This window comes from Anabrus simplex, chromosome 5 (genome assembly GCF_040414725.1).
Source record: "Anabrus simplex isolate iqAnaSimp1 chromosome 5, ASM4041472v1, whole genome shotgun sequence".
In the NCBI taxonomy this organism is placed as follows: domain Eukaryota; kingdom Metazoa; phylum Arthropoda; class Insecta; order Orthoptera; family Tettigoniidae; genus Anabrus; species Anabrus simplex.
In genome coordinates this window covers 220,031,941-220,058,472 of record NC_090269.1, presented here as the reverse complement: position 1 = coordinate 220,058,472, position 26,532 = coordinate 220,031,941, and the positions used below count along the sequence as shown (strand labels likewise).

Genomic DNA, 26,532 nt, shown 5'->3' with positions numbered 1-26,532 from the left:
GCAACTATCATAATGAAGAAATGCAGATTCACAAACTGAGACAAATGTTAATTGTCATTAATGAAGAAGCAAAAGCATGAACAATACATATTCACAGGAAGCTGTGGTTTGCTTTCAGGAAAATAGATTAGCATAAATTCATACTTCAGAAGTTTATCCCTGTAGTTAACATGATGTCAATGAAAAAAAATTTAATATAATCTAGATATGCCATTGGTTTGTGTCTTTCAGAAAACATAACACAAGAAAATAAATACACCTCAATGTATTGATTGGTTGATTCATTAATTAATTAATTAATTTATTTGCTGATTTTTTTGGTTCATGGGCTTTACAGCAATATAATATAGCATCCATTCTTAAAATATACAATATGGATCTTATTTCTTGCCTGTGACATATGACTAACACATGAAACAATTCCACTGGACATTCTGTTCTTCCAGTCTTTGACACTTTATTCTTCACTTCCCTTTTTGCTTCTTTTTCTTGTGCTTGTGCTTGTGCTTTGTCCTTGGCCTTGGTTTTACCGGAACTATAAAAAAAGAAAATCACATTAATATATGTACTGTATATATTAAACCAAGTTAGCTATGAAGTTCTAAAACAGAGATAAATATCTCAACGTAGGTTATTATTTTAAACATCTATAGCTCACCTAATTATTTTTAACAATTAAAGTAACTACAGTTCTTACAGTAAAGAAGTTAACCTTGTTGGAATACATTCATCCATACTCAGATGTCTTCAGCAACTGATGAGAGAGATTTAAAAAATAGTATTGTTCTAGAGCAGGATTTCACAAACATGTCCAAGGACTTCTATCCACAGAGCATAATACTTAATTCAGTAAACAAAAAACAAATTTTTGGAATATTACTGTGTTTAATTTTTTTTCATACAATTTAGTCCTACTATTTGCTTTCCTTTAAATTTTAAATTAACTTCATTTATTTAAACCATTCATATAGGGGCTGCCTGGCCGAGGCGGTAAAGGCGTGCTCGGTTCACCCGGAAGGACGTGGGTTCGAATCCCCGCCAGGAAGTTGTAAATTTTAAGAAACGAGATTTCCACTTCCGGAGGTGCACATGGCCCTAAGGTTAACTCAGCCTACACCAAAAATGAGTAACAGGTTAATTCCTGGGGACAAAGGCGGCTGGGAGTAGAGCTAACCACTCTACGCCATCAAGTGCCAAGGTTATGGATAGTGGAAGCCTTTACCTTCCACCCCTCCTAGGGCCTTCATGGCCTGTATGGAGATGACTTTGCTTTACTTTCTCTTCAATCATATCCTTAAGGCAAGCCCTTGTCGCTGTAACCACATTTGTCTCTCCTCTGCTGAGCATTTCAAGTCAGCATATTTCTTGAAATTCAGTTTGTCCATCATGGGATACAGATACTTCTTCCCCAGAACTTTTCCTTCCGACACAGTCATAAAGGCGGGATTCCACTGAGGCAACATTTGGGCGACATGGAGCATGCGGCTGGCAACAAATGTTGCTCTCCGCAGCATGCGGCTTGTTGTCAGTGGGGCAGAAAGGATGTGGTATGCTACAAGTGTTGCCGCGTGTAGCATGCGTCACTTGTGGAGACTTGTCGCCAACTACAAACGTTATTCCATCAAGGCAACCAAGACAACAGTTCCTCACTTGACTTTGACCGGCTGGTGACAGCTATACTTCCTTGATGTACCGGTACTTGTTTTGAATTTCTCAACCTATCATCTCACGAATCATCCTGGAAATGTGCATGGCACGGAGTGATCCAAGCTGATAAGGCATGGAGCCCTTGCCAAAATAAACCACAATTATTTAAAGTCTATCAGGTTCCACCTTTTCAATACCAATACAATGTTGTCGGATGATATTTACAACATTATTTATTACAGTACATGTTTCGGTGCTCTATTATGTCACCATCATCAGCTGATTTATTTCAACATTTCAAGACAAATAATAGAAGTACAACAGTTTTACATAATGCTTCTGTTGTCAACAAAGTCAACCCATATTCTAAATCAGGGGTATATAGATTCGAGTGTAAAGGCTGTTCAAGCGGATACATAGGGCAAACTGGGCGTAGCTTCAACGTCAGATATCAGGAACACCTTAACGCTGTTAAATATCACAGATTCTCAGCAGTAGGTCAACATATCCATGAGTACAAACATAAGTTCACAGACATAGATAAAGACCTCGAGATCATGGAAATACTTTCTAAGGGACAGAAGCTTGATATTACTGAAGCATGTCTAATACATATAGACCAATACTATAACGCTAACCTCAATCCGAATGAAATTTCGGAAAAACCCAAGGTACTGTTTGACGTTTTGATTCTATTACTTAACAAGCTAAAAATTCCAGAAAATTCGAATGTGTTCCGAATGCTACGTAACAACTTTGCGTACTATTGTCTCCATTCACAACGCCCCCCGGACCCTCTCCTAAAAGTTCACGTTTCTAGAAACATCCCCTTTGCCGCCCCTACTTCTCCTTCACCAGCGCTTCGTCACACAGCACAAGATACTAGCACACACACTCATCGCGCGGTAGCCGTCACGCGAAGTACACAGCCTTAGAGGTGAGTCAGCCGTATCAACAGTTAGATTCAATCAGCTTCTTTATCAATTTTCTCGCTTTTCTTTTAATATTGGGTTTCATCATTGCAGGGTTCCCATTGAACTGAGAAGATAAGTCCGCCTAACAACAGCAGGACAAATTAATTACAGTTCCAACCATGCATAAAGCAATAAAAATACGAAGTTTTAGTACTTAATAAATATAAGAAGACTGCTCAATTTTCAACAATTATATTATATATAATGAATTTTATCCAACAAAAGCAGCTAATATACAAATGAAACGAACATTTTAACATCAAATAGACTGCATGCAATTTTAATTCCTCAATTTTAAGTGCTAATTAGACAGTACGAGAGCATAGAATCACAGACATTAAGGAATGTAAAGACAACTCGTCAACCAGATGAGAAAAATTTTATATTCATGACTTACAAGAATTCTCTTGTCACATATTAAGGATAATTAATATAGCATAATAGATGTTTAGGATTTAACCAATATTCTGTTGTATGTAAATATGTATATGTATGAGTTAAGTATGACAATATTTTGTTTAATATTTAGATCGCCAAGTTTTTTCACATTTTATAAATCAGCTGATGATGGTGACATAATAGAGCACCGAAACATGTACTGTAATAAATAATGTTGTAAATATCATCCGACAACATTGTATTGGTATTGAAAAGGTGGAACCTGATAGACTTTAAATAATTGTGATCTCAGTTCAATACGGACAAATAAGATGAAGTTCCTTACGTTTAATTTAAAAATAAACCACGTCGGAATTCTCAAGAGGCGAAAACCATTAGTGATGAGTCTATGGAGTACTTTGTCAGATGAAGGTCGTGCACCATGACAGAATCGGTATGCCTAGAGGTACAGGAAGATTTATAAACTTCTTGTTCACTGGAATTTAATGATATTTTTAAAAATTAAAATGTATTAGTAAGCAGAATATCCTGACCCTATTCTGATTATTTTGCCCCTTAGAGTTCACGGTACAGTTATACCAGAAAATGAAAGATAACTCGTGGCAACTACAACAATAAGTAGACAAAAAACCATGGCACTACAGCCCTTGAAGGGCCTTGACCTACCAAGCGCCGCTGCTCAGCCCGAAGGCCTGCAGATTACGAGGTGTCATGTGGTCAGCAATCAATTTACCTCACATTCCTCATTATCACCTGACGTTTGGAGCATGAATGTCAAGAGGAAAGGTACCGGTAAGTAGATTATACGTGAACCACATTTCCATCATTTCCAGGCATTTTATATCCTATTTTGCAAAAGACCCATATTTTGCAGCCATACAACTAAACACTCCACACAAACATTTTGACAAATTCTTTCTTAGTTTTAATGTTTATGTTCCTGCTTGTTAGAAGCTGATTCTTGTTACTAAAGGCTTGTTTAACTAGGGCAATCCTCCTCCTGATTTCTGTGGTGTACCTGTTGTCCTGGGTGATAATGCTTCCCAAATAGCAAAACTGACTAACTTGTATGGTTTCATCACCTATCTTAATGTTTGTCGGTATCTCATTTGATTTCATGGCAACTAATTCTTTTGTTTTTGAAGTCTTCAGTTTCAATTTTGATTCTTGTAGTGTTGATGTCAAAACTCACAGCATTTTACTTAGTTCCTTATCTGAATTGCAATTAATGCAATGTCATCGGCAAACCTTATAAAGTGGATTTCTTGTCTGTTACTTTTAATTCCTTTGGTCTTTTGCTTAAATTTTGATACAGCCTGCTCAATGAACATGTTGAACAAATATGGAGAAAGTGCACACCCTTGTCTCACTCCCCTCCTAACAGATGCTGCCTTTACATTTCTATCACTGTGCTTTGATTTTTGTACAGAAGTACAGTCCAGACCTATATTCGTCGTGGTTTTGAAGAGCTGTTTTCAGCTTACTTTATCACTTTCTCTATATCGACAAATGCAATGTATGTCTTCCTGTTAACACTCAGAATAGTTCTTAGTGCTAGTAGAGCTTCTCTTGTTCCTTTTCCTATTGTAAAACTAAAATGATCCTGAGATGTATTGAATCCATCATTCACACTCATCAAAGGGACCCCTAAACCTACTAGCTAGCCACTGTAGCCGAGAACTACATTGTTGGAAATGGCACGTCCATTTTGTATCATCACTTGACGAACACCCTGTGTCTTCCTCATATTTAATGTCCATCAGATGAGAGCTTTGAGACTGGATTGCAATCTCCTTGGGCAGGAAATGAATCCAGGGGAGAATCTTTGGAAAGATCAAGAATACCCATGGACATATTCCAAATTACAGTGACGATTCAGACTGTAAAACTTCAATTAGCACAGTGGAACACCTAATAATTTACAAGTAATTAAGAGAGTAACCGTTATATTAAGGTACAAGTTGAAAAGATTTAGTGGGAGAGTTTGGAGCAAGAGGATGCCATGAGAATGTCACCAGTGGTGGGAGAAATGATTATTTTAAACCCACGCTTCAGCATTTAAGATCTACTAGAGGTGAAATAAAATTATGGGACCAGGAAATTCATGATGCCTGAATTTTTCTGAGTAATGTAGATCCCAATTAGGAATATGAGACCCATGGAATGACAGAGATGGCAAATGTGATAATAGTTTTAACATTTCCTCACGCCAAAAATGGGTGGATATACTTGGAGTAGGGAGAGTGGCCAGTCATTCTATGATCGGTGGTTTGGGAGTTCTCATCTGCGTTCGTCTTGCTCTAATGTCTGTGTGTGGGCTGTGGTGAACAACACAAGTTGGTCATGGTAAAGGTGAATACCAGCCCAGATGCATGGTAAGAGCTTAAGGATTGTGGTATAAATAAATCCTGAAATTCGTAATAATGATAATCCATGGAGTGTTTGACCACGGTTAAACAGTGATAACCACAGCTTATGAATGAAAGTTATTTCTTTTGCCAGTTAAATTTGTGCAGGATGGTGTAAATATTAAAGTGTGGAACAACAAATGAAGTTATCAATGATTAGATGGTCATAAATTTCAGTGTTTTTTGATATTACATAAATGTAAATCAGAGAACAATAATAATTAATAATGTTATTTATTTTACGTCCCACTAACTACTTTTACGGTTTTCGGAGATGCCGAGAGGCCAGAATTTTGTCCCACAGGAGTTATTTTATGTGCTGGTAAATCTACTGATATGAGGCTGAAGTATTTGAGCACCTTCAAATACCACCTAACTGAGCCACTTCTTTGTTACATGGCCTGCCTGCTTCCCCCAGCAAGTCAGTGCTTGTTCTCCAGCAGACATTAGAGGTGAGTCCCATAAACAATTTTTCTCCTTTTAAATTTCTTTTCTGTATGATTATTCATTCCAAATTCTGTCTATCATTTCCAGCTTTACTTCTTTGCCTGAGGTCCTAAGTGAACTTTAAGACATCATATCACGACAAGATCATAACCATAAGTTTTGTTATTATATTTAATTTAATGTTATAATTATTGCTGCAACATTGTCTTTATCTGTTATACATATGTTTCAGTTATCACATGATTTGTTTAATTATATTTGGCTGAAGATGGCCACTAAGTGGTTGAAATTAGTTCCAAGACTTATGTAATAATTTTTATTTGATATATTGTATTGAAAATTGTCAATTTATTCTTATAAGGACCCATGTAAGTATCAGATAAAGATCAGTTATATTCCACGTTTTGCCATCGACAAATTCATGTGTCAAAGTTTCTGTGTCAAATTAATAACTTAAAACGTATTGAGTTTTGGAAATATTTTGGAGATATCGGATACATTATTGTTATGCCTAAATTTAAGTCAAGATCAGTGTTGTACTGTTTGTTTATGGGTTATTTAGATTTTTGGAATTTATTAAAGTTTATTCCAGTAGCTTTTGTGGTTTCAAATGTGATAGGCGGAACCATGAGATAAGCCACGATGTTGAATGTAATATGGAATTAAGGTAGGCCACGTAATGTGTTTAAGGAATTGATCTGAGATGAAATAGATGTCTTACAGGCATGATGAGAAAAGGATGAACCAACAGGGATATTGTTAAATAGATTGAGTTGCGTTGTGTGTCCGGGTCACCTTAAGTGCCTATGGAATTAAATAGTACAGGATGTGATGAGTAATGTACAGGAGAAATGTAATGCCCCATTGAAATAATGTAGCAGAATGTCAGAAAAGGCACCTGCAATGTTTATGGTTCGCCAGCAGTTTGGCGTGAGATAGTAATTATGTAATCTCAGAGGGTTAGATGTTATGAGAATAAATTCATTTAAATGAGGGAATAATCTGGCTTGTTTCAAAGTGATTCTCCAAGTATAAATTTATCGCACGTGGGCAAGAATGACAAGTGTTGATAATGGCCAGAAGTGAGGGTCAGACAATCCATTAGGCGGAAGGCATGTATATTTACAATACTTCGAGCCTGTTAACAGAAGACAGTCTGGTAATTTAAGAGCACCAGTAATAATAAATATTATTATGTAAACCTCGTAAATAATAGACACAAAAGTTTTTATGTATTTGGATTTAGCATTCTCTGAGATGTAGGTGGAACCATTACTGCGAATACTCGACACAGTTAGTTTTGTTGTGGGGATAAATTATTGAATTGTGTTGTGGCATTTTCATCAACTCGTAAATGTAACATTGACGGTGCTCGTCCAACACACACCAATTTGGGATATGTATATGGATAATATTAGTTAAGATCTAAGTTATGACATCGGATGAGAGAAATAATAAGGCTAGGAAGGTTTGCTGAACGTATTTTATGATATCGAAGTTAATGTTTGTTTTCAAGGGCCATTGTATTTTATTGTGAGAGTCGGATTCTGTATGCGTTGCACAGCATTGGTTTAGTAAAAATCATAGTGAGTGTAGTTGGACTCTCATGTATTTTACTATAATAATAAATAGTTGTTTAGATGACCACACAAGAGAGTTTGCTGTAAATAATACTATATTAATTTAAGGTTCAGAACGTAATGACACAGAAATATTTTGTCATGTCATAATCCCTGTTATGGAGATATAGTGGTGGACAGAGGTGAAAGGAGGTGTGGGCATGAATGGGTGGATAGAAAAAAATAAACTTGCAATTCAAAACTTTAAAATTGGGGAATATATTTATTTCCTTTAGGGAATATTTTGAATATCTTCTCAACGTAAAATGAAATCTTCCTGATGGTGTTGCGAACAGCCAAGCTCATGGGGAGGAGGAAAATGATGTTGGTGAAATTACGCTTGAGGAGTGGAAAGGATTTTAAATAAACTCCAATGTCATAAAGCAGCAGGAATAGATGAAATTAGACCTGAAATGGTGAAGTATAATGGGAAGGGAGGGATGAAATTGCTTCATAGAGTAGTAAGATTAGCATGGAGTGTTAGTAAGGTACATTCAGATTGGACAAAAGCAGTAATTGTACCTATCTATAAGCAAGGGAACAGGAAGGATTGCAACAACTATCAAGGTATCTCCTTGATTAGTATACCAGGCAAAGTATTCACTGGCATCTTCGAAGGGAGGGTGCAATCAGTGATTGAGAAGAAGTTGGATGAAAACCAGTGTGGTTTCAGACCACAGCGGGGCTGTCAGGATCAGATTTTCAGTATGCACCAGGTAATTGAAAAATGCTACGAGAGGAATAGACAGCTGTATTTATGTTTCGTAATTCTAGAGAAAGCATATGACAGGGTACTGAGAGAAAAGATGTTCACCATACTGGGGGACTATGGAATTAGAGGTAGATTATTAAAATCAATCAAAGGCATTTATGCTGACAAATGGGCTTCAGTGAGAATTGATGGTAAAATGAGTTCTTGGTTCAGGGTACTTACCGGGGTTAGAATCTTTCACCTTTCCTGTTTGTAGTTACACGGATCATCTGCTGAAAGGCATAAAGTGGCAGGGAGGGATACAGTTAGGCGGAAAAGTAGTAAGCAGTCTGGCCTATGCTGACAACTTGGTCTTAATTGCAGATTGTGCCGAAAGCCTGCAGTCTAATATCTTGGAACTTGAAAATAGGTGCAATGAGTATGGTAGGAAAATTAGCCTCTCGAAGACTAAATTGATGTCAGTAGGTGTTGAAAATATCTTCATTTCTGCTCGCTTACACCGCGTTTAGGACAAAAATTATACCAATGAAACACCAGCTTCATGACACATCCATTTATTACGAGCTGTTGACTACAACTGACTTACACACACACATAGCAATTCAAAATGTCCAAAGAATAAAACAAATGAAGATAAACCACTTGACTAAATTAATATGAATTACCAACACATAACCTCAATGTTGTATTCCTAAAATATGTACATGATATGATACATGACATTTTATTTTATTTTTTTATGAGAAAACTTCAACATTCCAACACTCCCCCCTTTTCTCAAAAAAAAAAAAAATACAACACCTCAATCAATTGTCCTCTCATCGCAAACCTATAAGCTTATACAAACTCTTAAGCTTGTTGCTTGATAAATTCTTCGTGAACAAGTCTGCAGCATTTCTCTCTGATGCTACATATACAAACTCAATTAACCCCTTTTCTACCAGTTCTCTACATACATGGTACATGATGTCAATATGTTTTGACCTTTCACTCACAAAATCATTTTTACTCAATTTAATTGCTGCTGCATTGTCAGCAAAAACTTTACAAGGTATATCCATAAAGCTTTCCAGCCCTAGCTCTGATAGCAAATCTTTCATCCAAGTTACTTCTCGAGATACCTCTGCCATTGCCATGTATTCAGCATCCATGGTAGATCTAGCAATACAACTCTGTTTCTTACTATACCATGATACTGCTCCCCCTGCCACAGTGATTACATAACCACTCACTGATCTTCTAGACTTAGTATCTCCTGCCCAATCTGCATCACAGAACACTTGTACTGACTCCTCACAATTTTTGAAACACAACTTTAAATCTCTAGTACCACATAAATATCTCATGATATGCTTCACTTCTTTCCAATCTTTAATCGTAGGTTTTTGACAATTCTGACTAACTTTACTTACCGCAAATGCAATGTCAGGTCTAGTATTATTTGACAAATATAGCAAACTTCCTACTGCACTGCGATAAATGGTACAATCAAATTCCTGCTCATCATTTTCAGCTGCTGAATACCCACTTGGTAAAACAGTCTTACTCGGTTTACAGTCCCTCATGGAAAAATCAGCAAGTAATTCGTCAATGTATAAACTTTGACTCAACATAACCCCTTCTTTTGTCTGTTCTATTTTTATTGACAATAAGTTTGTTGCTTTCCCTAGATCTTTAATCTCTAACTCATCTGCCAACCTTATTTTAACCAACTTAACAACCTCTTTGTCACCTATTGCAATAATGTCATCAACATACAAGCCAATAATACAACACTCCTTTACATACACACATGGTTCTTTGATACATCTCTTAAAATCTAGTCTTCTAATTATAGCATCAACACAAGCATTCCAGTCTTTACTCGAATTAGGTAGTCCATAGATGCTTTTCTTCAATTTACATACATAGTTTTGGACATCCTTTTCTACAAACAATTCTGGTTGCTCCATGTATACAGTACAACTGATTTCACTATTTAAGTAAGCACTAGTTACATCTAGATGTTCTACAGTCCAGCCTCTACGTACTGCAATACCTATTAACAGTCTCATTGTTTTCCTCTTTATAACAGGACTAAATGTTTCATCAAAACTAAGGTTCATCTGTCTCTTAAAACCTTGGGCAACCAACCTGGCTTTATATTTCTGAATGTTACCCTCACTGTCATATTTCAATGAAAACACCCACTTAGAACTAATTATCTTGACATTTTCTGGTCTTTTTACAATTTCCCAAACATCCTTCTTTCTCATCTCATTGATCTCCACTTTCATGGCCTCCATCCAGTTACCAGACTCTTGGCTTGACATAGCCTCCTCAACTGTTCTCGGTTCTACTATATTTGCATGCCTAACTTCCATCACTGCCTTACAATCTGCACAAGTCTTACCTTTCCTCTGTCTTATTGACCTTCTCAGACTATTACCTGGCTCTTGTATTGCTATAGACTCAACCTCTAGTTGTTCCTCTCCGGTCGTTGGCTCAACAGCCAATGTTTCCTCTCCGTCCTCTGTGTCTAACTCAGTCCCTAATTTTATCTCTGGATCTTCAGTGCACAGTATGTCAAAGTATGTTTCACTACCCTCTGCCTTTGGTACATTTATCTTTTCCTTGATATCAATTCCAGGACTTTTCACCTTAAAGGGAAATATCTGCTCCTCAAATACGACACTTCTCCTCACTATTACTCTTTCCCTTTCAAGACTCCATAACCTATATCCATCTTTAGTACCTGCCTCATACGCTATCATAACGCATGGCTCTGCTCTGGGATCTAACTTCCTGCTGTCTGCCCTCACAGCCCATGCCTGACATCCAAATACTTTCAATCTACCTATTTCTTCCTGATCCAACTTCCTATTGAACCACAGTTCATACGGTATCTGAAAATTTATTGCTGAGGATGGGCACCTATTTCTCAAGTACACTGCTGTCATTACCGCTTCTCCCCAGAATTCCTTTGGTAACCCTGACTGGATCAATAGACATCTAACAGTATCAAACATCGTTCTATTCTGCCTCTCTGCTAATCCATTTTGTTGTGGAGTGTACGGTACTGACCTCCTATGAGTAATACCACATTTTTGCAATTGTGCTTCAAACCTGCTACATGTATACTCTGTACCATTGTCAGATTGCACCACCTTAATTCCTACACCATGTAACTTTTCTGCACTTGCCTGATACCTATTAAACACCTCTAATACTTCATCCTTATTTTTCATACATACAGCCACATTAAATCTGGAGTATTCATCAATCATGGTTACAACATATTGAGCTTTCCCAAGTGATGGTGGACTAATTTTTCCAATTACATCAGTGTGCACAACATCAAGTGGTTTTTCTACCTTACGCTCACAAGACTTAGGTACTCCCTTGTTAGTTAGTTTCCCCTGAATGCATACAGAACAAGTATTAATGTCATTACTCCTTTTCAATTCTAACATAGGCAATTTAAACAAGGCTTCAGAATGTGCATGTCCGTATCTCTCATGCCACAACCTAACCTGCCCAACACTTTTAAATACTACATTGTTATTACATTCTTGATCTATCATTTGATCACAGTCACTCACAGCTACAATATCATTTCTCCCCTCTATTTGTACTACATACACATCATTCCTCCTGTTTGCAACAAACAATGTTTCATCTCCATTCTTATCTACAACCACTGCTTTCTCACCTGCAAATCCTACTTTGAAACCTTTGCTGGTTAACTTACCGACTGATATTAAATTTGCACCTAAGTTTGGTACATACAACACGTCTGTAAATGTAATTGTCCATCCTGTGGACATTTTTACTTTTACCTTACCTATACCTTTAATATCCAGCTTACTGTTATCTCCTATTTCTACATTCCCGGTTACATTTGTTAACATGTCTGTAAACATCTCCTTTGTTGGACACATATGATGGGACGCACCTGAATCGAACAACCAATCTTTAATTTTCTCAGCTCCCACAGAAACGACCATGCTCATCGCCTTATCTACTACATGTATAATTTCTGAGCTTACCAGTTTTCCACTCGCATTCACTGATTTACTCTCCTGCGATGGTTCGTCACTCTTCATTGTTGGACATACTTTTGAATAATGTCCTGACTTACCACAATTGAAGCACTTTTGGGTACTGCGACAATATTTAGATACATGTCCCTGTTTACCGCAATTGTAGCAACTATATTTTCTTCGTCCCACGTCTTCTTTCTTGATATCTCGCTTCTGTTGAACAACCATGGCTTGAGCTTCATCCTCCTCACGTTTTCCAGTGTCATAAGCCTTTCCTCCATTTTGCTGAAGTTTCCTTCTGCTTTCCTCCGTGAGTAATCTCGCCTTCACCTTCGAGATGGTCAGTTTCGCCAAATCAGCTTCCAAGGAAGGTATACAAGCTGCATATTCCTCTGTAAGATTTCCGATGATCATTCCTGCAACTTGTTGATCTGTGAATTCGTATCCGGCTTTACTAGTTCTCCTCCAAAGTTGATTTATTTTTGCGAAGTATTCTTGAACACTCATGTCCTTCGGCTTCACAAAATGAGTTAACTGTTTCAAGGTCATAGCACCATTCACTAGCCCTCCGTCATTGCACAACTCGTCCAGTTTTTCCCATGCCCTTTTCGCTGATTCAATATCTGCAATGTCACTTTCAAAATCTTCTCCGACATATTTGAAAATAACCGCTAACGCGATCACATTGTTTCGCGCTCGTCGTCTCGTTTCTGTCTGAGGCAGTTGACAACCTGGCGTATCTTCATACCCTATTACTGATTCCCATACGTCTTTCAACAGCAGCTCTTGTTTCACTTTTAATGCCCACGAAAAATAGTTCTCCACTGTAAGCTTGGCCACATTCCTATTCAGTGTTTCTTCACCGGTCCACGAGGTCGCCATTTTTACCGTCAATAATGTCACAACTTGCTTCGTCCGACGTTAATTCTCGTTGCTCCATTTCCACTTATATTGACCGAAATTTACTGCGGCGTTTTGGCGCTCTGGAGCTCTGGGCCCATAACCTGTTGAAAATATCTTCATTTCTGCTCGCTTACACCGCGTTTAGGACAAAAATTATACCAATGAAACACCAGCTTCATGACACATCCATTTATTACGAGCTGTTGACTACAACTGACTTACACACACACATAGCAATTCAAAATGTCCAAAGAATAAAACAAATGAAGATAAACCACTTGACTAAATTAATATGAATTACCAACACATAACCTCAATGTTGTATTCCTAAAATATGTACATGATATGATACATGACATTTTATTTTATTTTTTTATGAGAAAACTTCAACATTCCAACAGTAGGTAAGAAATCCAACAGAATTTAATGTCAGATTGGTGATACAAAGCTGGAACCGGTAGATAATGTCAAGTATTTAGGTTGTGTGTTCTCCCAGGATGGTAATATAGTAAGTGAGATTAAATCAAGGTGTAGTAAAGCTAATACAGTGAGCTCGCAGTTGCGATTAACAGTATTCTGTAAGAAGGAAGTCAGCTCCTAGATGAAACTATCTTTACATCGGTCCGTTTTCAGACCAACTTTCCTTTACGGGAACGAAAGCTGGGTGAACTCAGGATATCTTATTTATAAGTTAGAAGTAACAGACATGAAAGTAGAGAGAATGACTGCTGGTACAAAGAGGTGGGAACAATGGCAGGAGGATACTCAGAATGAGGAGATAAAGGCTAAGTTAGGAATGAACTCGATGGATGAAGCTGTACGCATAAACCGGCTTCGGTGGTGGGGACATGTGAGGCGAATGGAGGAGGATAGGATACCTAGGAGAATAATTGACTCCGTTATAGAGGGTAAAAGAAGCAGAGGGAGACCAAGACGACAATGGTTAGACTCTGTTTCTAACAATTTAAAGATAAGAGATATAGAATTAAATGAGGCCACAGCACTAGTTGCAAACAGAGGATTGTGGCAACGTTCAGTAAATTCAGAGAGGCTTGAAGACTGAATGCCGAAAGGCATAACAGTCTATAATGATAATGCATGTATGTATGTTTTATTTTATTTTCAAACTTTACACTTTGCTAAGCAAAGAACAAATAATCAGGTACACAGTCTACCTCCTGAGCTCAAGAAACAGTACAAGAAAATCTATAATAATCAGATAACAATTTAACAACATGAGCTTGAAGCTCCCCCATTACAAATTTAACAAGAGCACCATTGCTCCCTTCAATACATACTCAAGGAGACAGAGCTCCAAATTTTACATCAGTAGGAAGAGATCATTGCTCTACACAATTACTCTTTAGGAGACTATTCTCCAAAATTTTCAAGTTCCAGGCCTATCAAAGGCACAACCTACACTTAACCATAACAAACAGTAGACACTGTCTTATTTGCTCAACAGTCTGATTTACCTTGACAAAAAAAAAGGAAGTTAACTTAAACAGGGGTAACAAGTAGCCATTCTACGTGGCCTTATTTAAAAACAAAGGGTTAAAGTTACTGGCCAAAAATCAAAATGTTAGGAGGTGAATACTGGCAATCCTTGAAATTCACATGAAAATACTTAAAACCACATGTGGGCTTATGGCCCGGCATTACAGAGGCTAAGCCTTTGCTACAGAGGTGACTAGATGAAAATTTTTTTTTTTTTAAAGTTACGAGATAGATTTTAAAAGTTACAAAATCAGAGTCACCTCAATGCCAAGTTGAAGAGGAATATAAGAGAGTTCCCACTCTTTATTCCCTAAGTCACCTTAAATTCTTTAGACTTGTTTGAGAATTTACATGAGAAATAGAAGTTACATTATGAAAGAAATTTGAAACATTATCCTCGAGCTATCCTTTAGAGACGATTAGATGATTACATGGAGTCTGCTATTACCTTGAGCTGGTGGACTTCGCAGCGATGGACGAGGCGGACCTTCCCCTGCCTCTGCTACTAACACACTCTAAACCTCTTGACTGGAGCAATCAAAAGACAATATGGCCTGGATGTCCCAGCTTTTATAGCAGAGAGGAATGTTCCAGATTTCTCTGGGCCGAAGCCCTGACACACCCACCATTTCTATTGGATAATCAAATAAATATCAATATTTTCTCACTGATTAATTAAGTAAATGTAAAAAATTCCCTATTGGCTACTATATTAGGTTGGCACGAAGAGATAGAAGTTTTGATAACTTTGGATTATCAAAAGCCATCTACAAACAATTCAGTTTTGCCAACTAATGACAACCCAATTTATCTTGAATTTTAATTGTCCATGCTCTCATCAGAGGGAGCACCTTGGTTGACAGTAGAGACCTCTGTCGAAAAACTTTCAAATCTTCTTCCGCTAGCAGTTTCAGAGTTTATGTTATAGATGGCCTTACAAAAGGCGCTTGTTTTAAATGCATGGGGCGGGCGTACCTCTGATACAGACCTCCACCCCCTAAAATTCTACCATGGTTGACATAGTTTTGAAGTTTTACATTTTGGAAAATTTTGAATTGGAAGATTGGAGTCAGAAAACTTCTTGATAGAGAGGTGTTTTTTTTTGTTTTTTGTTTTTTTTGCATAACATAAGTCTTGAAGTGTTTATAAAGTCTTAGAAGTCCGGTAAGTACTGTTCAAGTTTGACGGCAAGAGCAGTCGCCACTGCTGATGCCAGTTTGGGTTCCCCTGGACCCCCCAAGTACCCTCAGATACATCTCTCCCGCTACTTTGAGAGGGGTAGCCATGGTGATTGTTGCCATGGACCAAACTATTGAAGCACTGCCCCATGATGAAGTGGGCGGTTGTAGAACCGCAGCTCAGCCCTTGTCATTAATGATAGTGCTCAAGTTTGCCGTTGTGAAGGAGACCGGACCAGAATGGAGTGGGCCTTTACCCTGCGTCATCATCACTCGCCAGATGTTGTGAAACGGCCTCAGATAACAATTAGGGCACTAAAACAATAATTTTCTTGGTGACAGTGACTGTTTTTATGGAGAGAGTTTGTTTATATTTGTGCTGGAGGTGCAGATAAAGCGGTCAGCATCGAGGATGAGTGTGTGGAATACAGACTCTGTTTTGGAGGCTGGGGCAAGGTAATGGCAGACGGGCAACGGAAGAAAAGCAAAATCTTTCTAAAGGGGAAAATTTGTACAAAGGTGGTACATAAAGAAAGTAATACCCTAGATGTATTTTGATAGAGCAGAAGGCCTCAACATTCAACTTATATATGGAAGTTTAAGATTCAGAGCTGTTAAGGAAAGAATATAATCACATTTGCAATGCCATGGCTTGGTGGCCTATACACAAAAACAGAAGTGTTAGACAGGTTTTACTTGTGACAAATGAATCTTGAAGATCCTTTCGGTGGATGGATTGCTCACCAAAAGGGTGACTGGTGTTAAGAAATCCAAAATAGTACATGGTCCATGAAATCTGGGGGCAACTTACCTGCAGGACTGAAATTTTTCACCATGAATTGATCTCCAACCTTTCAATTGGTGGGTCTCCATCCATGATTATATCTCTCTTTAACTCTCTCATGAGAAGCCTTAAGGTTACTTTTAGCCTTCTTCCACAGGTCCCTGATATTATCAGGATCTATTGTCTCTGGCAATATTTCATTGATGGACCATAGATTAGGCAACGGCGTGTTAGGTACAAACTTAAATATGAGAGAAGCAGGAGTAAACTTGTGTGACTCGTGAACAGCTGAATTTAGCGCAAAAGATAACCAATGCAGAGAAGTATCCCACCTAGAATGATTTTCATGATGAAAGGCTATCAAAGCGGATCGAAGATTACGGTTAACCCACTCAGCCAGAGAAGGTTGTGGGTAATAAGGAGATGTTGTGACGTGTGACACGGATTAGTCAAAACAGAATTTTCGGAATAAATTAGAGGTGAAGGCCTTAGCATTATTGGTGACTACATATTGACAAGGACAAAAAGAAGCAAAACTAGTATTAAGGCAAGAAACTGTAGACTGAGCAGTAGCCAACTTAGTTGGAAATAGCCATGAAAATCTGGTGAAACCATCTACACACACGAGAATGAATTTGTTCCCGTTCCCCTTAGACTGGGGGGAAGGGTCCGACGTTACCTATATACAATCGCTCCATAAGGGGGGATGCTTGATGAGATGACAGTAGCCCTAGCTTAGTGGACAAGGTGCTTAATAAGCAAGCAAGGCTTACAAGATTTAACCCTTTCCCTCATTTCACCATCCATACTCACTCTTCCAGATGAACATCCCTCTGAATTTTTCTCTGGTTTTGAAAAAGCCTAAATGTCCCCATAATGGGGTCTAATGATAATACTTGAAGATCATGGGCAAAAGAACAGCTGGAAGTACAACTTTCATTTTCTGATCATGCCTTGAGGGCCAACACAGAACCCTATTCCTCAGAAAATAAGGGACAACATGTTCCCCAGAAGAAAGGGCTCCCATAATAGGAGCCAGCCCTTGATCTTCCCGTTGATATTTTTCGATATCTCGGAATAACATAGGGGCATCCTTCAAAATAGCACCAACACAAGGAGGTATGGAATTTGAAGGAGAAAAACTTTCCTCCTGTTCAATGGACTCAACGTCACCAGAAAAAATGCAGCTTAACCCATCTGCAACCACATTCTCAGATCCCCTAATGTGTCATACGTGGAATTGAAAAGCTAAAATATGGTGAGTCCAATGGGAAATACGTCCTGTACGATGGGGCCTAGCTAAAACCAAACTTAAAAGCCTGATTGTCTGTTTCTAACTCAAATTTTTACATGTTCCAGATAGTGCCGGAACTACTCCAAGGCAAACAGTACTGCAAGTCCTTCTAATTCATAGATGGGAGTACTTACAGTACCTGGTCACTTTAATATAATCACTTGAAGGTTTTGTAAATTTTGCTTTTATTTATGCTATTTCTCAATGAAAACTTATGAACATCCATTAAAGTACACTAGCGTCCAAAAGTTATGCATAATCACTAAACGAGGCCATACTGCCTGATAGGAATGTCAGATGGATTGCTGAACAAACGGAAGCTGAATCACACACCATATGTCACACAACTTGTCCAAGAAAAAAAAACCAGAAAGGTTCTGATACCTAAGGTACACATTTGACAACAACTAACAAAACTTGGCAATGTCTTCCACAACAAAATATGCTGTTAAAAGGGTGTATGGTTACCCCTAACGGCTACACATGCAACACAGCGATGTGGCAAACTGTATCAGATGGTCCAAGAGCTCTTATGGCAGTCGATCCCATTCCTCCGAAAGGGCAATGCGAAGGTGTTGGAGGGTCCTTGGTGGAGGCTGACGGGATGCAATTCGCCTTGCCAATGCATCCCAGACATGTTCTATAGGATTCAGATCTGCAGCCCTTGCTGGCCAGTCCATGCAATGAATGTCTTCCCCAGCCAGAAATTCTTCCACCACAGCAGCGCGGTGCGGTCGGGCATTCTTGTCCATTAGGAGGAAGTCTGTACCAACCGCACCTCTGAAGAGTCAAACATGTGGTCTCATTACCTCATCCCTGTATCTCCGAGCATTAACAGTGTTCCTCAGACCACCCATGAAGATGTGCAGGTCCGTACGGCCATTCAACATGATGCCGCCCCATACCATGATGCCACCACCACCATACTGGTCCTGTTCCACGATGTTCCTGTGTTTGTATCGGCTACCAGGTTCACTCCAAATTAATGTGTGATGGGAATCGTTCTGCAAACTGAAGTGGGATTCATCTGTGAAGAGCACATGCCTTCATTCATTCATGATCCAGTTTCGATGTTGACGGCTCCACAGTAAACAGGGCCGTTTACTGTCCTCCTTTTGCTTTCATTATGCCTCAATTCTCTGCGGCATACTTTCAATGCAGGACTGGACAACTTTTTGGATCCTGGGATGGTGATACCACATTTGGATATGTTTCTCAATTAATCTGATTTTGCTTGTAATGAGTTCTTTGGCAATCTCCTCTTGCACAAGTTCCCATACGTTCTCGATGGGGTTCAAGTCAGGGGAGTTACCTGGCCATGGCAGAAGTTTGATGTTTTTCTGTAGTAGGAAGGATTTTACTCTTTTGACTGTATCGCATAAAAATGTAGTCTTCACCATTTGGGAACCATTCTCTCAACTGGGGAATGAGCCTAACACACCATATTGAACATTTTTGGATGTTAATGCGTAATACTTACCTTTTGCCAGTCTTCCACTGTGAATGATTTGTTCTGTCTTGCCCACAGGAGTTTTTTTTAATTTTCTATCATGGCAGTAGTGAGTAAGTGCTTTTTAGATGGACAATGGCACTTGTAGACTATCTTCTACGTACAGTTCTTTCAGATACTATCACACCACTGGCATCGACTTCACTAGTTACGTGATTAATAGACTTTCCTTGCAGACCGTCACTATTTTTCTGTCTTCATGTGGTGATGTCTTTATATGTGCACCGCAGTTTCCTACACGACGACACTCTAAACCTTTCCCACTTTCTAATTTTTTCTTTACTAGACTCACAGACGCTTGAGACATACCCACTTTTCGGACTATTTCCCGCTGTGAACAATCACTATGTTCAAGTAACACTGAAATGACAGCCTTTTTCTTGGGTGTAAGGTCATTTCTTTTCCCCATTACGATTATAAAATAATCAATATACTTCTAACTCAGAAATAACTGAAAAGGTATTAATTGACTGGTCTGCAACAATAAACAAACACAAATTCACTTTTCTCCAAAAAATCACCCGTAGCAAGAATATCCACTGCAGTCTCAGCCTTGTTGAAACTGCTACCCATCTTTATTAACATTCACGAGGAACAAATGAGTTACGACAAATGCATAACACTGCTGCCAACAAACATAGAAGAGAGTATATAAACTTCTCTCAACAATAAATTCGTGACCATACCACCAACTTCATTAGCTTATGAATAAAAGAAACCGAGGAGTGATTATAATAATGTGGCCAGGTAGTGTAGCTTCTTGAACCGACAAGGTCCTAAACACATAGGCAATAGGCCGCCTTCCGAGTTTGGTTTCTTGAAGAAGGACAGCTACAACTGCAGATGAGCAGGCATCAGTCTGAACAATGAATTTCTTAGAGAAATCTGGCATAGCTAAGACTGGGGCATTACAGAGAGCTAACTTAAGATCTTCGAACGCAGCGTGTTGCAATGGCCCCCATTCGAACTTGACACCTTTCAAACGAAGTAGGTTTAGGGCCGCCGCCCTATTAGCGAAGTTGGAAATAAATTTCCTGAAGAAATTCACCATGCTGATGAACCTAGCAATTCCTTTAACGTCCTTAGGAGGCTTGAAGTCACGAATATCCTACATTCTAGAATGGTCTATTGAAACTCAATTTAACTGTCAACACAGGCTAACGAAGGCGATTTAAAATTTCCTTAAGATGATCTAAGTGTTCTTCAAAGGTTTAGGAAAACACCACGACATCGTCAACATAATGGTAAAGATATTCAAACTTGATGTTGGAGAAGACCCTATCCAGCAGTCTAGTAAGAACAGCCGTGCCCGAGGGGAGCCCAAAAGGCACTTGGTTGTATTCATACAAGTTCCAATCTGTAGCAAAAGCCGTCAGATGTTTGGATTCTTCCGCCGGGGGAATCTGATTATACGCTTGGTTAAGATCTAGGATAATGAAGAACTTAGCCTTACGACACCATGAAAAGCATGAATGAAGACTGGAAAGGGGCACTGATTGTAATACGACCTTATGGTTTAAAGCCTTCTAATCAATGACAGGCCTGAATTCACCTTGGGGTTTTGGTATGAGAAAAATGGGCAATGAATACGCAGGTCGAATAATGCCATCCTTCAACATTTGGTCGATAATCTCCTTCAGGGTCTTCCATTTCTGGTGGAGATAGCCTATATGGAGGAAATCTTACTGGAACTGGATCAGTTACCTCAATCTTGTATTCTGTTAGGTCAGTGACACCAAGGGTTTCCAAATTTTTTTTTTTTTTTTTTTTTTTTGCTAGGGGCTTTACGTCGCACCGACACAGATAGGTCTTATGGCGACGATGGGATAGGAAAGGCCTAGGAGTTGGAAGGAAGCGGCCGTGGCCTTAATTAAGGTACAGCCCCAGCATTTGCCTGGTGTGAAAATGGGAAACCACGGAAAACCATTTTCAGGGCTGCCGATAGTAGGATTCGAACCTACTATCTCCCGGGTGCAAGCTCACAGCCGCGCGCCTCTACACACACGGCCAACTTGCCCGGTGGTTTCCAAAAAAATACATCGGGGAAAGACTGACACAACCTTTGAATACTCTCAGCCTGGTCCTCAGGCAGATGTCTAAGATCTAATGACATCTCACTCTGGGTAGGCGAAATAGATGAAGACGAAGCAGAATTGCATTTTAAAAAGAGGAATTAATAGTAAATTAAATTTGAATGTGCACAACTTGCTCTGAAGATCGAGCACGAGACCAGAATGTGACAAAGCCTGCCCCCAATATTACCACGTAAGACAACTGTTTAGAAATTAACAACTTAATTTTACAAGTAAATTGAGAAATGCAAACTTTAGAAAAAATGAAGCCTAAAATTTCTAAGGATGAAGAATTTGCCAAAACGCAGTTGATAGAAGACAAACAATAATCCGGAGATTAACTTTGCTAGTTGCTTTATGTCGCACCGACACAGATATGTCTTATGGGGATGATGGAACAGGAAACGCTTGGGAATGGGAAGGAAGTGGTCGTGGCCTTCATTAAGGTACAGCCCTGGTGTGAAAATGGGAAACCAAAGAAAACCATCTTCAGGGCTGCCGACAGTGGGGTTCGAACCCACTATCTCCCGGATGAGAGCACACAGTTGAGCGCTCCTAACCGCACGGCCAACTCGCCCGGTCCGGAAATTTACAGCAAGCTTTCAATTTAGAGTACCACTCCTCAGAAATGAGCTAATACTTCCAGAATCTAATAAAGCATTGACGGGTTCATTATTTATCTCAATTTTGAGAAATGGCATGAATCCTGGGGTCTCGGAAGCAATTTTAAGGCATTCCCTTGGGCCTTCAAAAGATAAATTAGAGGGGGTTTCTTCCTCGAAGGATTCGGTGTCTGACTTAACGTGGGCTGAGCCTCGGGGAAGCTGAACTTGTTGACTCAGCCGACGATGCTAGTTACTTCCTATTGCCTAAGTTGGTTGAGGTTGCACCAGAAGTAGAACAGGAAGGTGTTCTGTTAGGTGAAGTACAATTTTTGGCCGGGTGGGAGAACAAACCGCACTTAAAACAACCCTGGGAGGGACCTGCTCCGTTCCTAGTTCCACTAGGTTTTACAAAGGGACATTTATTGCGAAGATGTTCTGCCGATTCGCACGCATAACACTCACGTGGAGTGAAGGTTCAGTGAGGTGGTGGCCAAGAACTGTTGACAGTGGGGGCTCCCTGGCGATTCATAACTTGTCAGCGTACCTCACTCCCTCTGCTGACACTGCCATAGCCTCACATTCGGAAAATGTCTGAAGTCTAGAAGCAAAACATAAATCAGCTAAATTCTCATCAAGTTTTGGACTCAGAAACAGTACTTCTGTATTAAGGATGACGTTGCTCTAGCTGCAATGAAATTGGCCCCGAGATGGGCATAGAAGTCTTTTATAGATTGTCAGCCAGCTATTGCCTTCACAATTTTATCTGAGAGGACACCCACAGAATATGGGTGAATTATTCGGAGAATTTGAGAATGGAACAGAACAAATACCAAAGCATGATCCAGGAATTCTACTAGAAATCTCAGAAAGGAGATCACATCGTTAGTTGAATTTACCAAAAATTTTGTGATGCCCTTGAGCAACATGGCTATGGGATGGGGCAAGCTGCTGAAACCTGGTGAAATAATAGGGGATGGCATTGGAGGTTGAGGGGGTTCAACAGCTGTGTTCCTGATAAAGAAAGTTGGAAGTTGTTGAAGATGATCAGATACTTGTTTTGATGGGGCAGACGTTTGTTGTGGAACCACTGATTTCCTACTCTCAGCAGACTTACTAGGATCTTCTTCTTTTGTCAAGTTTACAGTTTGAATATAGTCACTTTTAGCACTACTGGCTCCTGACAACAACTGACTAACCCTATTTGACATGTCAGAAAGGTGTTCCACTAAATTACTGGTTTCCTTAGTATGCTCATCCTTCAGTTTCAAAGACAATAGGTCCCTAGCCCTATTGTAAAAATGGAACAATCTAACTTGACCACGCTTCAGCTGATTTGTAGAAGGGTCACTTATTATCCGCACACTTTATGTTGGTGCATTTACACCCTAGTGCTGAATCGGTCGACCTCGGCGATCTTCGAGATTCGTACTGGCAACCTTTGAAACACAAACTATGAATCGCTTAAGCATCGTTGTGCGACATCTGGCGTACACTTTACGTACTAGTACTGTTGTTGTTTACACAACAAAGCCAAAGTATAGAATTCATGCTAGGAACAAGATTCGCATCGAGAAATGTTTTATAATGTTATATAATGTGTATGTGACATAGTTGTTGGCTTAAGATGATAACGGTTTAGAAACTTCGTATCGATCGATCATATTCTCGATTCAATTCAGATTTCATTTTCCTTCGGTTGGTAGCACTATCGATACCGGGACACCTCCCTCCTTACTCCTCACCCCCGTACACAAATGCACCAACATAAAGTGTGCGGACTATACTTCAAACAAACTCACAACAGATGCTAGCTCAGCAGTATTGTCAGTGATGGTGGACAGAGCCTCATCAATATCCTTCTCCCAAAATACTGGAATACAGATGGGAAGCTCTGAAGAATCTTTAAGTTTTGCAATATCTGTAGCAACCATGCCACCAGACTGGATCTTCCTGAATAAAAGTTCATAAATTAATTCCTCCCTGCGCAGGTACCCCGGTGCAAGGACTTCTTGCGAACCAGACATAGAGAGTGATAACTTCTCGCGAACCAGACATAGTGAGTGATAAACTGACAAAATTTAGAAAATGCCAAAAATGGAAAAAAGTTTTTTAGTTTGGTTAATTTGATGAGGAGATATCAAAAAGGGCTTTATCCAGACCCGTTCAACCATGCTCAGATACCACTAGTTCGGAGATATCGTGGTGGACAGAGGTGAAAGAAGGTGTGGGCATGAATGGATGGATAGAAAAACAATTAACTTGCAAATTAAAACTTTAAACTTGGGGAATATATTTTCCTTTTTTTTTTCTTTTCAAATATTATGCTTTGCTAAGTAAATAACAAATAATCAGGTACAAGGTCTAGCTTGTGACCTCAAGAAGCAGTACAAGAAAATCAATAATAATCAGATAACAACAATTTAACATGAGCCTGAAGCTCAGCCATTATAAATTTAACAAGAGCACCATTGCTCCCCTCAATACATACGCAACGGGACAGAGCTCCAAATTTTACATCAGTAGAAACAGCGTCTTTGCTCTACACAATTACTCTTTAGGAGACTATTCTCCAAAATTTTCAAGTTCCAGGCCTATCAAAGGCACAACCTACACTTAACATAACAAACAGTAGACACTGTCTTATTTGCTCAACAGTCTGATTTACCTTGACATAAAATAAAAAATAGAATTTAACTTTAACAGGAGTAATAAGTAGCCATTCTCATCATCATCATCATTTCCCTTTATCCAGCTGTAGCCGGGTAGGGGCAAATATGGTTCCTCTCCACTTTCTTCGGTCTTTCCACCACTCCTCCTCCAACACTGTGTCCCAGTCCAGGTTTCTTTCTATAATGCTGCATTGGATGGTATCCTTCCATCTCAATCGTGGTCGTCCACGGCCTCTCCTTCCTTGGATTTGCATTTCCATCACCTTTTTTGGCATTCTTTCGTCGCTCATTCGCTTTATGTGGCCAAACCATCTTAGTCGGCTCTTCTCTATTCTATCATTCATTTTTTCCACTCCAATTTCTTCCCGGATTTTCTCATTCCTTATTTTGTCTCTTCTACTCTTCTGTATCATACTCCTCAAGAATTTCATTTCGGCTGCCTGTATTCGACTCTCATCCTTCTTTGTCATTGTCCAAGTTTCTGCTCCGTAAGTTGTTATGGGTACGTAATACATCTTGTACATAGTATTCTTTGCTTCCATTGGCACATCTTTGTCCCATAACATATTTCTTACACTATGATAGAAACAACTTCCAGCTTGAATCCTTTTACTAATCTCAGCATCCAGTCGAGCATTCTCCATTAATTCACTCCCCAGGTATTTAAACGTTTCCACTACTTCCAGGGGCTTGTCTGAAAGTCTAATCTGACCTTTCCCTTCTTTCTCCTCTCTAGTCATAACAAGAGTTTTACGCTTTTCTAAACTTATTTTCAATCCACATTCTTCAATCTTCCCATTCACCACATTCAACTGTTCTTGAACCTTCCTGTCGTCTTCTCCCCAAATCACAATATCATCTGCAAATAACATCATGTTCATTTCTCTTCCTCCATATGCTGCTTTTGCTGTTCTCATGATGTCATCCATTAGTATTGTAAACAGGATTGGTGATAGAACACTTCCCTGTCTCAGCCCACTAGTTATTTTGAACCAACTTGTCCTGCCAACTTGTGTTTGCACGCAACTACAACATTCCTTATACAATGCCATGATCATTTTTATTAATCCCTGTCCAATTCCTTTTTGCACCAGACTGTCCCAAACTTTCGTCCTAGGGACACTGTCATATGCCTTTTCAATATCAATGAATGTCATCACCATATCATTCCCGTACTCCCAATGCTTTTCCATTAGTTGTCTCATTAAAAATGGGTTCTATTGTTGACCTTCCACTTCTGAAACCAAACTGATTTTCCTGTATCTACGTGGCCTTATTTAAAAACAAAGGGTTAAAGGTACTGACCAAAAATCAAAATGTTGGGAGGCGAACACTGGCAATCCTTGAAATTCACATGAAAATACTTAAAACCATATGTGGGCTTATGGCCCGACATTACAGAGGCTAAGCCTATACTACGGAGGTGACTAGATGAAAGGAATTTTTTTTTAAAGTTACAAGATAGATTTAAAAGTTACAAAATCAGAGTCACCTCAATGCCAAGTTGAAGAGGAATACAAGAGAGTTCCCACTCTGTATTCCCTAAGTCACCTTAAATTCTTTAGACTTGCTTGAGAATTTACATGAAAAGTAGAAGTTACATTACAAAAGAAAAATGAAACCTTTCCCTCAAACTATCTTTCAGAGACTATTACATGATTACACGGAGTCTGCCATTACCATGAGCTGGTGGGCCTCCCAGCGATGGACGAGGCAAACCTTCCCTGCCTCTGCTACTAACACATTCTAATCCTCTTGACGGGAGCGATCAAAAGACAATATGGCCTGGGCG

The 26,532-nt window shown here is 39.2% G+C and overlaps 1 protein-coding gene across 1 annotated transcript in view; it reads right to left on the bottom strand.

The window, feature by feature from the left end:
• Window positions 1-280: 280 nt before the first annotated feature.
• Window positions 281-26,532, bottom strand: part of LOC136874783 (little elongation complex subunit 2) — a 325,510-nt gene continuing 299,258 nt past the window's right edge. The window contains exon 13 of the mRNA XM_067148455.2: window positions 281-535. Within this exon, the coding sequence (XP_067004556.2) occupies window positions 465-535 (71 nt within the window). The 3' untranslated portion in view covers window positions 281-464. The remainder of the gene's footprint in view (window positions 536-26,532) is intronic.